At 29.5% G+C, this 16337-nt stretch overlaps 1 protein-coding gene across 1 annotated transcript in view; it reads left to right on the forward strand.

Moving 5' to 3' along the window:
- Nucleotides 1-16337, forward strand: part of Fbxl7 (F-box and leucine-rich repeat protein 7) — a 317288-nt gene that overhangs the window by 291683 nt on the left and 9268 nt on the right. Inside the window, exon 4 of the mRNA XM_075365236.1 lies at nucleotides 4903-5088. Within this exon, the coding sequence (XP_075221351.1) occupies nucleotides 4903-5088 (186 nt within the window). The remainder of the gene's footprint in view (nucleotides 1-4902; nucleotides 5089-16337) is intronic.

Consider the following 16337-nt stretch of genomic DNA (forward strand, 5'->3'; position numbering starts at 1 on the left):
AAAAACTAGTCTAAAAACTATTAGTAAAATTATTTTATTTTTCAGTTAAATTTTTATCCTTTCAAAACTTCTTCGTTTTTTTTTTTGTCTTCAGTCATTTGACTGGTTTGATGCAGCTCTCCAAGATTCCCTATCTAGTGCTAGTCGTTTCATTTCAGTATACCCTCTACATCCTACATCCCTAACAATTTGTTTTACATATTCCAAACGTGGCCTGCCTACACAATTTTTCCCTTCTACCTGTCCTTCCAAAATTAAAGCGACTATTCCAGGATGCCTTAGTATGTGGCCTATAAGTCTGTCTCTTCTTTTAACTATATTTTTCCAAATGCTTCTTTCTTCATCTATTTGCCGCAATACCTCCTCATTTGTCACTTTATCCACCCATCTGATTTTTAACATTCTCCTATAGCACCACATTTCAAAAGCTTCTAACCTTTTCTTCTCAGATACTCCGATTGTCCAAGTTTCACTTCCATATAAAGCGACACTCCAAACATACACTTTCAAAAATCTTTTCCTGACATTTAAATTAATTTTTGATGTAAACAAATTATATTTCTTACTGAAGGCTCGTTTAGCTTGTGCTATTCGGCATTTTATATCGCTCCTGCTTCGTCCATCTTTAGTAATTCTACTTCCCAAATAACAAAATTCTTCTACCTCCATAATCTTTTCTCCTCCTATTTTCACATTCAGTGGTCCATCTTTGTTATTTCTACTACATTTCATTACTTTTGTTTTGTTCTTGTTTATTTTCATGCGATAGTTCTTGCGTAGGACTTCATCTATGCCGTTCATTGTTTCTTCTAAATCCTTTTTATTCTCGGCTAGAATTACTATATCATCAGCAAATCGTAGCATCTTTATCTTTTCACCTTGTACTGTTACTCCGAATCTAAATTGTTCTTTAACATCATTAACTGCTAGTTCCATGTAAAGATTAAAAAGTAACGGAGATAGAGAACATCCTTGTCGGACTCCCTTTCTTATTATGGCTTCTTTCTTATGTTCTTCAATTGCTACTGTTGCTGTTTGGTTCCTGTACATGTTAGCAATTGTTCTTCTATCTCTGTATTTGAACCCTAATTTTTTTAAAATGCTGAACATCTTATTCCAGTCTATGTTATCGAATGCCTTTTCTAGGTCTATAAACGCCAAGTATGTTGGTTTGTTTTTCTTTAATCTTCCTTCTACTATTAATCTGAGGCCTAAAATTGCTTCCCTTGTCCCTATACTTTTCCTGAAACCAAATTGGTCTTCTCCTAACACTTCCTCCACTCTCCTCTCAATTCTTCTGTATAGAATTCTAGTTAAGATTTTTGATGCATGACTAGTTAAACTAATTGTTCTGTATTCTTCACATTTATCTGCCCCTGATTTCTTTGGTATCATTACTATAACACTTTTTTTGAAGTCTGACGGAAATTCCCCTTTTTCATAAATATTACACACCAGTTTGTATAATCTATCAATCGCCTCCTCCCCTGCACTGCGCAGTAATTCTACAGGTATTCCGTCTATTCCAGGAGCCTTTCTGCCATTTAAATCTTTTAATGCTCTCTTAAATTCAGATCTCAGTATTGTTTCTCCCATTTCATCCTCCTCAACTTCCTCTTCTTCCTCTATAAAACCATTTTCTAATTCATTTCCTCCGTATAACTCTTCAATATATTCCACCCATCTATCGACTTTACCTTTCGTATTATATATAGGTGTACCATCTTTGTTTAACACATTATTAGATTTTAATTTATGTACCCCAAAATTTTCCTTAACTTTCCTGTATGCTCCGTCTATTTTACCAATGTTCATTTCTCTTTCCACTTCTGAACACTTTTCTTTAATCCACTCTTCTTTCGCCAGTTTGCACTTCCTGTTTATAGCATTTCTTAATTGCCGATAGTTCCTTTTACTTTCTTCATCACTGGCATTCTTATATTTTCTACGTTCATCCATCAGCTGCAATATATCGTCTGAAACCCAAGGTTTTCTACCAGTTCTCTTTATTCCGCCTAAGTTCGCTTCTGCTGATTTAAGAATTTCCTTTTTAACATTCTCCCATTCTTCTTCTACATTTTCTATCTTATCTTTTTTACTCAGACCTCTAGCGATGTCCTCCTCAAAAATCTTCTTTACCTCCTCTTCCTCAAGCTTCTCTAAATTCCACCGATTCATCTGACACCTTTTCTTCAGGTTTTTAAACCCCAATCTACATTTCATTATCACCAAATTATGGTCGCTATCAATGTCTGCTCCAGGGTAAGTTTTGCAGTCCACGAGTTGATTTCTAAATCTTTGCTTAACCATGATATAATCTATCTGATACCTTGCAGTATCGCCTGGCTTTTTCCAAGTGTATATTCTTCTATTATGATTTTTAAATTGGGTGTTGGCAATTACTAAATTATACTTCGTGCAAAACTCTATAAGTCGGTCCCCTCTTTCATTCCTTTTGCCCAGCCCGTATTCACCCACTATATTTCCTTCCTTGCCTTTTCCAATGCTTGCATTCCAATCTCCAACTATTATTAAATTTTCATCTCCTTTTACGTGTTTAATTGCTTCATCAATCTCTTCGTATACACATTCTACCTCATCATCATCATGGGCGCTTGTAGGCATATAGACGTTAACAATCGTTGTCGGTTTAGGTTTTGAATTTATCCTTATAACAATGACTCTATCGCTATGCGTCTTGAAATACTCCACTCTCCTCCCTATTTTCTTGTTCATCACGAAACCTACTCCTGCCTGCCCATTATTTGACGCTGAGTTAATTACTCTAAAGTCACCCGACCAAAAGTCGCCTTCCTCTTCCCACCGAACCTCACTAATTCCTACTATATCCACGTTTACCCTATCCATTTCCCTTTTTAAATTCTCTAGCCTACCAACCTTTTTTAAGCTTCTAACATTCCACGCTCCGACTCGTAGAATGTTATTTTTTACTTTTCTGGTGACCCCTTCCTTAGTAGTCCCCACCCGGAGATCCGAACGGGGGACTATTTTACCTCCGGAATATTTTACCAAGGAAGGCGCCTCCATTATTGCTTTTGAAAATGCAGAGCCACATTTTCTTGGAAAAAAAAAAACAGCTGTAGTTTTCCATTGCTTTCAGCTGCGCAGTACTCAGAGGACTGAGTGATGTTGATACGGCCGTTTAAGTCGTCCTGACTCACGCCCCTAACAACTACTGAAAGAGCTGCTGCCCTCTTTCAGGAATCATTCCTTAGTCTGGCTCTCAACAGATACCTCTCCGATATGGTTGCACCTTCGGTCCAGCTACTCTGTATCCCTGAGCACTCAAGCCCCCTCACCAACGGCAAGGTCTCATGATTCATAGAGGAGGCACTTCTTCGTTAAAATGTTAAATTATTTTTATTAATGTAAAATCATTTTCCTAAGTTCCATGATGTTACCTGTAATTTTCATTTGATTACAGATGGCAGGTAATATGTTTGTCTAACTTGTAATTTCAGAATATTTGTAAAATTTTATGAACAATTCATTTTTATTGAACTTGTAACACCAAGTATATATGATAATCTGAAAAAAACCAAAATCGTAAAAGGTAGACACCATTTTTTTCCAAATAAAAATCTAAAATTGTTTGAAACTTATTAAGGTGGTTATCAATTTCAAGACCTAAAAGAGCTCTGTATTCCTTGATTTAAGTTCTATGATGCTTTTTATATATAAATATATATACGTATATATATAGAATAGTGGATATTAGTTGTGGAAACACAAACATTAATGAATTGAATTAATGAACTGTGAACTGTGAGTCTCTGTCACTGTGTGACTTAGGTTTGAATTGAATGAGTCAAATCAATTGAATGAATAATATTACAAAAATAATAAGATTAAATTTACATTAAATAAACTAATATTAAATAAATTTTAAAAAATTTCTGTTTAACAATAATGGGCTTCCCATGGGGAATGTGTGTGAGGATAGAGTGGTGAGGTGTGTGAGCACCTTGGTGGGAGGCTAGACCAATCATCACAATCAACTAGTAATAAACAGGGTGCCCCTGGGGCACTGTTTTGGGAGGTGCAATGAGGTTCTCTTATAATATTTCTGCAGACAATTGTCCGATTTTCAAAATTCAAATTTAGTATTTGTTAGTAGGTTGAGGACTAAGTTTTGCACGCATCAGGTACACACTCAACTAAAAATCTAGCAATTTGTGTAACTGAGGCTTCTGTTTATAACCTACTTGGTCTATTTGGTTAAGATCTTAAAAGAATTTTGAACAGAACAATGTCAAATTCAGTGATTGAACACATTAACACAACTGAAGGTCAAGGATGAGGAAATCACTTCTAATTACAACATGAATTACTAGAATTCAAGGAGTACTTAAAAACCAGAATTAGTTTCTTTAAAAAGATGCAGTTTATTGAAAAGTATCAAAATTAATTTAATCAAACTGGTTTAAATTTTTTTTTAATTTTTTAAGTTGTTTATAGTAAAATAGAATTTTAATGTTGTTAAAAGCCTTTATTAGCCTTAATTAGTTTTAAAAGCCTTTTTTTTAATTTTTTCACTAAACCTCTCATGTATAAAAAGCTGGATATGTCTTGCAATATAATTTAATAATTTAATTTTTTGTACTGTATTGTTGTCTAGAAATAATGGTCACAATAGTCACATGTGCAAAAGCAATAATAATCAACTGTCAGCATTAGTTTTATAGAAACAATGGATACAGTTAAGTCACTCAACTGTACGATCTACTTTTTTTGACATCTATTAAATTAACTCTCTATCATAATTATTTATTGTCTAATTGCCATTTGTACCTAAATTTACTGAATAATTAAATTTTTATTATAAATAAAATAAATCCAGTGTTAAATGTAAGTAATAAAATCTGATTTCTGTTTATCTAGGTTGTGTGCAGATTTCCTGTATTAGCGTTAATCCTGGACCAAGTCCTGAACCCCCACGAAGGCTGCAACTCCAATACCTTGATTTGACAGATTGTGCGGCTGTTGATGATAGTGGCATTAGAGTTATAGTTAGAAATTGTCCTCAACTTGTCTACCTCTATTTACGTCGATGCTTCAAAGTCACTGGTAATTTAAGATAAAGGATGAATTTCTATTGTGTAATAAAATGTATTACACTTGCATCTTGCTGTGTCTTATCGTAATACTTAATTCTAGGCCTAGGGAGGTGAAAACGTTTTTTAAATGTTCATATTGTTTACTTATTGAACATTGAAATAGCAAAATAATCTTAACCCAATGCAGTAACTTTAAAATATAGATTGACAATAACAATTTCAAATAATTATATAAAAAATTAGCTGCTTTTGAAAATCATAAAAACTTTTCTTGAAAATATACTCAATTTTTTTTGGGTTGTCTATTTCATGTAGAAAAGGTTTATATTGTGGACAATAATTATAAATTACATTAATTTTAAAGGTAGTGAGTTGATTACACTTTACAGTTACTACTTATCACAGAATTAGGTTATTTTACTACACATTATGAACATTATGATGTTACAACTTGAAATATTAATAACTTAAGACTTCAAATTAAGGAAAAGAATCATTTTGTTAACTTTTTCCATTTTAATTTTTTTCCTGTTTTCTTGTCCATGACAGTCAGCAAAATGTCAATAAAGAATTAAACTTGTATAATAACATAAAAATACATCTTTATAATACTTCAAATTTTCACTTTCTTTGTGACCATCATCAGTAACGTGTTTTCACACTTGACATCAGCTATGTTTTTTTAAAACTACATGTATTAAAAATGTTTTTAAAAGTTTATATGATTTGTGTAGTAACTGTTCATGTAGCAATTATTGTTGTACTTTTTCCCATTTCTCTAATGGGAGTTTTCTTCCCTAATACATTATATGGGTTCACCTCTTGTTACACGACTGCCCAAAAAGGAGTGTAATGTTTTTAGGGTGTATGTATGTTTGTTCCACCATAGAAGATTTACGGCCGAACTGATGTAGATGTGTGACCCTGCGTTGGAATCCTTATGTTACAGGGAGTGTGATAGGCTATATAAATATATGTATATGTTTAATTGTTAACTACAAGGTCAAAAAAATCATAAATACGATTATAAATGGATAATCGATAGTATTTTCAGTATCAATTTATTTGTATCGAAAATAGTTGTGTTTTAAGTTCTGCTATGATATTGAATGAATGAATTACGGTAGAAAAATTTATTAATTTATAATTTTTATTACTGTTGTTATTTATTGATTATAAACATTTACGAAAAAATCTTATGATTTTTTGACAGGCAGTATGTTTGATCATGTAAGCATGTTCTTTTTTGTGCTAAATATTAACTAATAATCCCTTTCTTTTATTAATAAAATTAATAAAGAAATAAAATAAAAATACAAATGTAGAATATAAATAAAAATAATCTATGCTAGAAATTACATTAAATAATCTGTAAATTAATAACGAACTGCTTCTAGCGGGAGATAGTCGTGAAGAGAGCCATGTGCAGCCTCCCGGCGCACCATATTGGTCCGCTTTGTATCAAAATCTTATTGCTAAATATTAATTAATAAGCCCTTTATTTTACTTTTTACGTGACTGCCCAAAAAAGGGTAATATATTTTGGGTGTATGTATATATGTATGTATGTTTGTTCCACCATAGCAGCTCAACAGCAGAACTGATTTAGATGTAAGACCCCGCGATAGAATCCTTACTTTAGCGGTAGTGTCATATGCTGTATAAATATGTATATACATATATATATGTTTAAATAAATTTTAAAAAATTGAAAAAATTTATCAGATGAATGAGTCGCTTTTTAATAACTCGCATCTCGCGTATGAGATACAAAGTTTCGGAATTGTTCAAAATGAAGCGTTGAGATGCGAGTTATTCACTAATGACTCATTCACCTGATTGATTTTTTCAAATCTATCATTTGATAGATCAAATGATCAATATTTTTTATGTAACAAGTGTTTTTATACGACTGCCCAAAAAGGAGTGTAATTGTTATTATTTATATTTATGTAAACATGTACGTTTGTTTCAACGTAGCAGCTCAACGGCTGAACCGGTTTAGATGCATGACCACGCGTTGGAATCTTACGTTACCAGGAGTGTCATAGGCTATATAAATATGTATATATATTTAAAAAATTTGAAAAAAATATATACAAAATTGTCAGCTGGACACTCTTAAAATATCCTGTATTAAAGAGTATATCTGTCCGAAATGTTTTTTTTTCAGCAGTCATGTTTTTTAATTTTCACTATTTATATTTTGTTTAATTATTGCTCGTTGAAATTCTGAGTGCAGAACAGCTATGTTTAATTGTTTTTATTAATAATTATGTTATTTCTACATAGAAAGTGATGGTTTATTTTCCCTAATGTGACAAGAGTAATTAAAGTTGTAGTATGAATTTAGTTGCAAATATTCCTAAAAATGCTTCTTAAAGTTTCTATTTGAATTTAAAGTTCCTAACTGAATTTTAAAAATTTTCCTCACTACACATAATTTTATAAACTCTTTTGTTTTACAGATAATAGAGTAAAACCTGTTATTAAAATTTTTATTAAATTTATTATTTTTTTTATTAAGTATCACTTCTAAAAAGAAACTGTTAAATTGTTCCCACAGAGTAAGGGAGACCCCAAAATAAAATGATTTTTTACTTGAAATTTGTGAATTTAGATGTTTAAATCTTATTTTGGTAATCATTATAATCAATAAAAAAGCCCAGTTGACATGGAGGCCCCAAAATCTTTAAAAATTCAGAAAATTTTGATTTGTTACTTATATTTAAACATTTTTTATAAAAATAAAAATAAGACTTTTAATGATTGAATTGCAAAGTTTTCCAGTGAAACCAGAAAGTCTTGCAATGAAAAAGATATGCAGAGTTTTGTACTTGATCGGAATAGCCAGAAAGGCTATAAGGTTATTCAGTATTGGAAAGTCATGCAATATTTATCAGACTTTTTCCCTTACAATAGTCAGCTACTTTTCTGATACTACTTTCATTGGATCTATAAGACATATTACATTGTTTATAAAGTACAGACATACATAGACTGGCTGTTTAGTGAACATCGCTGTTCTCAGAGAAGGCTACTCTAACTCTGTGTCTTTCGCCTTTTTTTTTACATGCGTTATAGTTATAAAACACGACTGAGACATATAGTGCAAAGCTACAAGTAAATGTGTCCCTTCCTATTTTGAAACAATGGGTTATATACACTGCTTCCACTCAGTAGGGAATAAACATGTGCTCATATTGCATAATATTAGAATTTTTTATTGCATAAGAACTAAATAAAGGATATTTGTATTTTTACTTTTTATTAATAAAAATATTAAGAGTGGAACAAAATTAGAAATTTTCTTTAACAATGTTTGTTTATTCAATAACATAGCAATGTCATGTTATTTTAAGATTCACTCTTATTTGTATATCTGATGGGAATACATCTGTTAAACTTTGCTTAAAAACTAAAAACTTAGACAAGTTCAGCCTAACAAAGCTTACAGATTACATAAAAAGGAAAAAGAGATTTTGTAATTAAATAAAGAAAACAAAAGCCACAAATAAGGAAAAGACAATTTAAATATCAAAGTCTAGTTTACAGAAAACAAGAAAGAAGACTTCAAAAAAGATTTAATCAGTTAATTAACAACATTTAAGAAAAAGAAAAACACTTCTTAACAGTTCAAAAAAGGGTTTAAAAGCAAGAGAAACAAGAAATTGGACTTACAAGTTGTAAATAGACATTTAAAGAACCAAAAGAGAACTTTATTAAAATAAAACTAAGAAACAACATTAAAGTATTTCATAAATAAAACAGAGGAAACAAGTTTAAAAAAGCTTAAAGAAAAAACTAAAAACCAAAGGAAAGAAAGTAAAAAAAGGAAACTTAAAACAGTTGACATTGCTATAATTCAAGAAAAAGGTTGTTTATAAATTAAATGAAAAATAACATAACTAAAAGAAAAGTAAAACAGAAATGGTATAACTGTAATAATATTGATGGGGTTTGATTAAGTGAGGTGGGGTGGAGGGCCCCCATCTCAAAAATTATGTTTATTTTTTTAATATTTATTTACAAGCTGTAAATAAGTATTTAAAGATTCAAAAGAAACTTTAAAAAAGAAAAATAAGAAACAATCTTAAAGTAAAATATTTCATAAATAAAAGAGAGACAGCTGTTTAAAAAAGCTTAAGAAGAAACTAAAAACCAAAGTAGTAAAAAGTCAAAATGAAAACTTGAAAATGTTGCACTACTATAATCTAAGGAAAAATGTATTTAAAAACAAACAAAAACTAATGTAAGTAAAAGAAGAGTAAAACAGAAATAGTTGAACCACAACAACCATGGGGTGGTTTTAAGCAGGATGGGGTGGAAGGCCCTGTCCTGAAAATTATCATGTTTTAGATACATTTCATAAGAAAGCTTCCTATTGTAATGGGTACCATGATTTGACTTCCAGAAAATTTTGACATATCTTAGAGATTCACATCCCCCAGACCCCAAAACCACCATCAGCTCAAAAGTTTATATATACATTTATATATATAAATATATATTTCTTTCACTTTCTTGTGGACATAATAACTGCCGTAATTTTGTGCCAATCACTTTTAAATTATTTCTTAAAAATAATTCGTCCCAAAATCTCGGTCGAGTTCATTTGAACGGCAAAAATCAGACCATGGGGGTGGAAATAGGGGGGGCTTTATAAAAAAACAAAATCTTGCTATAAATTACTTATTAAGTAAAATATTGAATTCATTTAGAGTTCCTGCTATTCTTTAGATAAGGGCCTAAACTTATGTAAATAAAATTTTTTGATATCACCGACTGTTGGCTCAGGGAGTGGCAAAAATCATACCTCCCTTAATAGGCACAGTATCGAATCGGTTTAAAGTGGTTCTAAGCCACTAAACATTACCTAAAACTTTTGTCTGAAGCAATTTTTGACATGACTAACCCTTACGGCAAGGGATGACCAAAATATTGCTGGAATTTTAAGATTGGACTTGTCATATGCTAAACATGTAAAACTCTTTTGACATGCAACCACTGTCGTACTGAGTAAATTTGAAGTTTTTCTTAACTTTAAGGTAGAAATCATTTTTATCCCCAACTTAGCACTGGTGAAATATACCTCTGCCTTCTGGCATGCTGAAAGGTTTTTTTTTTTTAATGTTTATTTACCAGTTTTAAATAAACATTTAAAGAACTAAAAGAGCCTTTTTAAAGAGAAAACTAAGAAACAACCTTAAACTGTTTCATAAATGAAAGGCAACAGTCTAAAAAGAACTTAAAGAAGAGACTAAAAACCAAAGGAGAAAAGTACAAAATGAAAACAAGACAGTTGACGGGCCAATAATATAAGGAGAAAGCTATAAGGAGAAAAAAAAAAGAAAAACATAAATGCAACAACCATAGTGATAGTGGGATTTAGTAACAATGGTGTGGAGGACCCCCATGCTGAAAATTCAAGATCTTAATTAAATATTTTTTAAAGAAAATAATTAATGAAGTTGAAGTCATTTGAATTGGTATATAACATTTGTATTGAAAATATTTTATTTTTTAACAAAATTTTTTATATGATTAAATTTTGTACTACATTTTTTAGTAAGTAATTTTATAATTTAGTCTATTTACATTTAAAAACCCAAGATATTTTAAAAAAGAAAGATGTTTATAGAAATTTGGTTTAGTTTGTCATTACAAAGTTTAAATTAAATTATTATAATTAAAACACTTTAATAGACGAATGGATTTTAATAAAACTACACAGTTATTTTTTATTATAATTTGTGTAAGTAGTCAACATTTGGAGATGATAAATTATTATTCATCTTAATTTTCTAAAAATCACCTTTTAAATGTTGAACCAAACGTTTAAACATTGGGGTTTAGTTTCTTAAGATTTTTATTTTCTTCTGACGTCATTAATCTTGAAACACTGAAAATTTGTTTAAACTAATTTCACTAAATTTCATCCATTTTTCTTCCATATTCTGATTTTAAATGCATAAATAATGTTTGCATTATTTTATATTACAAGTGTTTGGAGAGCTTCTGAAGTCCTTTTTTAAGCACTAATTTTGCGTGAATGGTACTCCATAGTTATACACAAACATTTACAAGAAACAAAACTAGTCAAAAAAGGTTTAATCAGTTAATTACCAAATACTTATAACAGTACTTTTTTTACTGTTATAAAGAAAGGTTTTAAAACCTAGAGAAACAAGAATTCAGACGTAAATTGTAAATAAACTTTTAAAGAACCAAACAACAATAAATTAAATGATAAATTTATTGTCTGTATTGCTTTATAAATATTGAAACATTACTTACAGAGGAAGTTTTAATTCATTTAGATAATATATTAATTCCAAAAAAACACTATTGTGTCATCTGAGATTTCTTAGGATTTATTTGTAAGAGTCTAACAGGATCAAAGGTACTGTAGGTATGAATTGGATTTTATTTTGGTCGTTCATCTTGGTCTTAGTCCATAATGGGTCCTATATTCTCTGTAGAAATTAAAATTATTTATAATAATAATAAATTATAATATTTTAATAATAAGAGCTCTTAATTATAATATATTTATAATATCTTAATTTATAATATAATAATAATAATGTTATATTATTATATCTTAATAGTTTATTATAAATTATTTAGATATTAAATAAATAGAGATTAAATTATTCGTAAGGTAGAAGAATCAAAAGCTCCTCGAATTGATTGAATCCAAGGTATAGGACACGTTCACAGAAAAGAAAATTAATGTTATATGTACTGTTTAATTTGACTTAATATCCACATTTATTTAGTCACAAGCCATTGAATGGACATTTTTTGTGGGATGAATTTTAATATCAAACTATGATGAAAGTTTCTTGTGTACACTAATCCCGTTTTTTGATGAGGGAACTAACAAACTTCCTCACTTCCAGATGGTTTGTTATTCAACATTATTAGAGTAATAGAGCAGTAAATAACTTTTAGATAAGGTCATCACCATGTTCACTTTATTCTTTACAGTTAGGAATGTTTAATTTCCAGTTCATGTAAATAATCACCTCCACCCTGAACTACAGACTGTTTTATAATTTTTAACTCTTTCTATAATATATTTCTTTTAATAACTATCTTAATAGAAAATACAGGTCGTTTATTAGATTGATTTTACTGTACATTATATCACTAACCTTCACATTTAATCTATTATTGTCAATTATATATATATACAGCTTAATCATATACATTTTAGACTGAATTAGGAATTACTAGAATGTTGAATTTTCGTCTTTATTAGTAAATATTGGTATCCTAAATGCATTTACAAGAAATACTTATGAGTTACATTATGTATACTAAATAATAAATAAAATTAAATTAAAATATATTCTGAACACTGAATATGTAATGTCTTAAAGAAAGTTTGTAGTTATTGGAAGGTAATGCCTACTTGATCTGTAACAGAACTTTACAAACCAAGTAGCTATAGAGATCATTTAGAAAGTTGATGCAGTAAACTTATTCTGTATTTTATTATAAATTAATCTCTTTAACCCATGATGGTTGGATTCATATGTTTCAAAAATAAATGATTACATCATTATTAAACATTTTTGGACATTCAACTGGTTACTTAGTATTCCACTACTTTTAGTCACTTTTCCTGTTGACAAACATATTTAATTTTTTCAAATGATTTTTGTTTGATAATATCAGCAATATCTTCAAACAAAATAATTAAGCTTTCATTGCATAAAGGTTTTGTCTACCTTCTACCATTTCAGCATGAAATTTATCTTTCTTTTCTTACTAGGTTGTGAAGTTGTTTAGTCTTAAAGTATTTATTCTGTAGGATGTTCCCTTAGTTTTTCATATCAAGAATCTTATCATTGTCTTCATTGGCTAGTAATTATTCTATTTCAGCTGATTTAAATTATCGCATTCAGAGGCATCTGCTTGAAACTCTCCTAGTGCATATATTTTCTAGATTTCAATTCTCAATATAAGAAATAAATTAAAATGAATCATTTTTAAAATTAAAATAATAAAGTAAAATCATTTAAATAACATAGAAAGAAATGTTAACTTATGAAAACATTATGCATAAATATTAAACATTGCATTAACCCGTATAAATGCTGTATAAGTTGTTTGTATTTACCTTTATCTGTAAAGAGTTCAGTGTACTTTTGAATTAAATATATCTAAATGTTGGCTAAATTATTTAAAAATACCTGGAAGCACAGAGTTATGGCATGCACTCTTAATAAATTAGCAGGAAAAACATTTAATAGGTGAAAAAATAAGAAAGTTAATGATTATCGGTTAAGGATTAATGTAATGGTCTAGCCTTGTATGTTACAAATATTTTTGTTATTGAGGACTTAAATTCAAACTGCAAGTTCCTATGTAAATAAAACACAGTTCCTGTGTAAACTGAAGATGTCATTTGCACTGAATATCACTTCATTTCGTAGGTTTGACATCCTGATTATCAACATAATTGTCTCAATGAAAAAAGGTAATTGGGAACCACTGCATTTCTCACTTTCTTTAGTTAGCTTTAGTATAGCTTGGATATTTGATATTTTCGTGGCTGGATATGCCATTTTGTGTAATGATTGATTCATGTCAGATTGTCTATAAACATTGTGGTTTTAGTACATATATTTAAAATTTGGCTGATAAATAGATGTTTTGACAAAAGTCCAGAACTGTCTGTTTTACTTGTTTAACCTGTCTGTTGAAGTGTTTTACTTTAATAATATTATGAAAAAGTTTGAAGAAATGATTTAAGATAATTCTATAACTATAATATAATTTAATAGGGTAGAAAGGGTTTTCTGGTAAACTGTAATGTATAATCAGTTAGTAATTTATATAATTTTTATAAATGAATTGTTTTACTTGTTATTTTTATTTTATATTTTTCAAAGCTAAAAATACAAATAATTCACTAAAAAAGATTTTTAATAGTAATATAAAAGAAAAAGATATTTACAACAGTAATAGTATATACAAAATAAGATGTAAATGAAATGCAACATACATTGGAAAAACGGGAAGAAAATTAAAATTAAGATATAGCAAACTTCGTGAGATCTTTTAAAATCAAAAGATTCTAGTTATGTAACGCATTTAATAAAAGGACATACTGCCCAATGAAAATGGAAGAATCAATGAAATTAATTCACAGTTATATTAAAGGAAATTAAATATGAACTTTTTTCTTATTTTTGGCTATAGAATCACCTCCTGAGAGATTGCCATGGAATTTGGAATTATCTATTTATATATATATATATATATATATATATATATATATATTGTTATATTATATCTTAAATAATAGATAAAATTCTTATGAATAAAATGAATTTAGCCGATACATTTAATATAATAAGTGATTTCAAATTACTAAATAAATTAAATAGCTTAAATATAAACACACTAGAATTGTTAATTATAACATTAACATATATCCTAGCATACCTATAGACCATACCATAAAAATAATAAAAAATAAATTTTAAAGTAACCAAGAAGATCCAAAATTTATCAATGGTATCATCTCTATTATAAGAAAAATATGTCAACAAAACTATTTTGAATTTAATAACAAGTGTTATACAGAAAAAATACCTTACTTAAGGGATTTTCACTATCACCAATTATGCCAAAAATATATTTACAGGATTTTGAGAGTAAATTATTACATGGCATTACTCATAAAATTTTAATATGGACACATAAGTTGATGATATTCTCATTATATATAAACTGGTAATAAATAATCAACATCTAATAATATTAAACAAATTAATTCTTATAATGGAAAATTTAAAGTTCACATTTAAAATAGATAATAATAGAATATTAAAATATTTAGCTGTCAGTATTAAAATAAACAAGGGTAGCCAAATTGAAACATCAGTGTGTACAGGATGAGCAATATAAAACCGAACCCATGACGTAACCACTGCAGAATCGGTAGGTTATGTTGGAATGAAATTCTATGAGTGGTACGGATAAATTAAATAAGGAAAAGATAAAACATGATTTAAATGTTGCATTTATTTACCTTATTATTAGAAAGATGTTCAAAATGACTACCCTGGGAATCGATGCACTTTTGTGCTTGACTGGTCTTATTGAGAGTCATCTGACACAAAATGTTGTCAATTGTATTGATTTTTTGTTGAATGTTCACCTTCAGTTCATCAGTATTGTGGGGATAAGATGTATAAATTTTCTCCTTTAGGTAGCCCCAAAGGAAAAAATTGCGAGTAGACAACTGTGGGGAACGTAGAGACCACCATCCTCTGTTGAGAACTCATTAATTTGGGAAACCTGCATGAACGTGATTCAGTGAAACGTTTGACGTGTGACATGTTGCTCCATCTTGTTGGAAGAAGCTGTATTCTTTTTCATTACCAGTTAATTGGGCGTAGAATTTTTCGAAAATTGTGAGGTAAACTTGTGTATTGAGAGTCTGATCAAAAATATTGGTCTCAATATATGATAACTGGAAACCAAACACCAATTTTCTCATCGTGAAGTGGACATTCGAATATCTCGTGAGGATTCCTTGTCATCCAGTAGCTGGTGTTCTGTGAATTAAATGGCCAGTTAAATGAAACCATGCCTCATCAGACATGAAATATGATATCAGGCTTATCTGTCCACCAACATTGATTTCGAGAAGCCAGTTGCAATAATTAAGCCGTTTCGGTTTTTCTGTCTCCTTCAATTGTTGCACAGTTGTAACATGGTATGGTTTCAATTTTAATCCATGAAGAATTTTACAAGGTATGTATTTAATACCAGATTGTTAGATTAAGTTGCATAGTGGATTTTAGAAGTAATTCTCCTTTCAATATTGGCAATGGACTGTGGAGTCCTAACAGAAGGTTGCCTATTTTGTTTTGCATTTGAAACCAAACCTGTTGAACGCCATTTTTTAACTAAATCGTGTATGCTACAGACATTCAGAAATTTTTCTACAAATGCTAGATGTGATTCATCAAATTATCCAGAACGAATATAAGCCTCAACTGTAGCTAATCCCTCCTGGATTGAGTAAGACATTTTACATAAACACAAGTGCACTCACAAAACTGCACTGCGACAAAACATATTTTGCACTGAAACAGAGACAAAAAACAAAAACAAAGACATAACCAACTAACAAACAGCAGCAACAATCAGTAGTAACATATACATCCACTAGTCGCACTAGTTGTGAATCTTTCATAAATAGTGTTGGATAGCAGTTTCATTGTGGGTTCG

Source organism: Lycorma delicatula, chromosome 5 (genome assembly GCF_047948215.1).
Source record: "Lycorma delicatula isolate Av1 chromosome 5, ASM4794821v1, whole genome shotgun sequence".
NCBI lineage: Eukaryota > Metazoa > Arthropoda > Insecta > Hemiptera > Fulgoridae > Lycorma > Lycorma delicatula.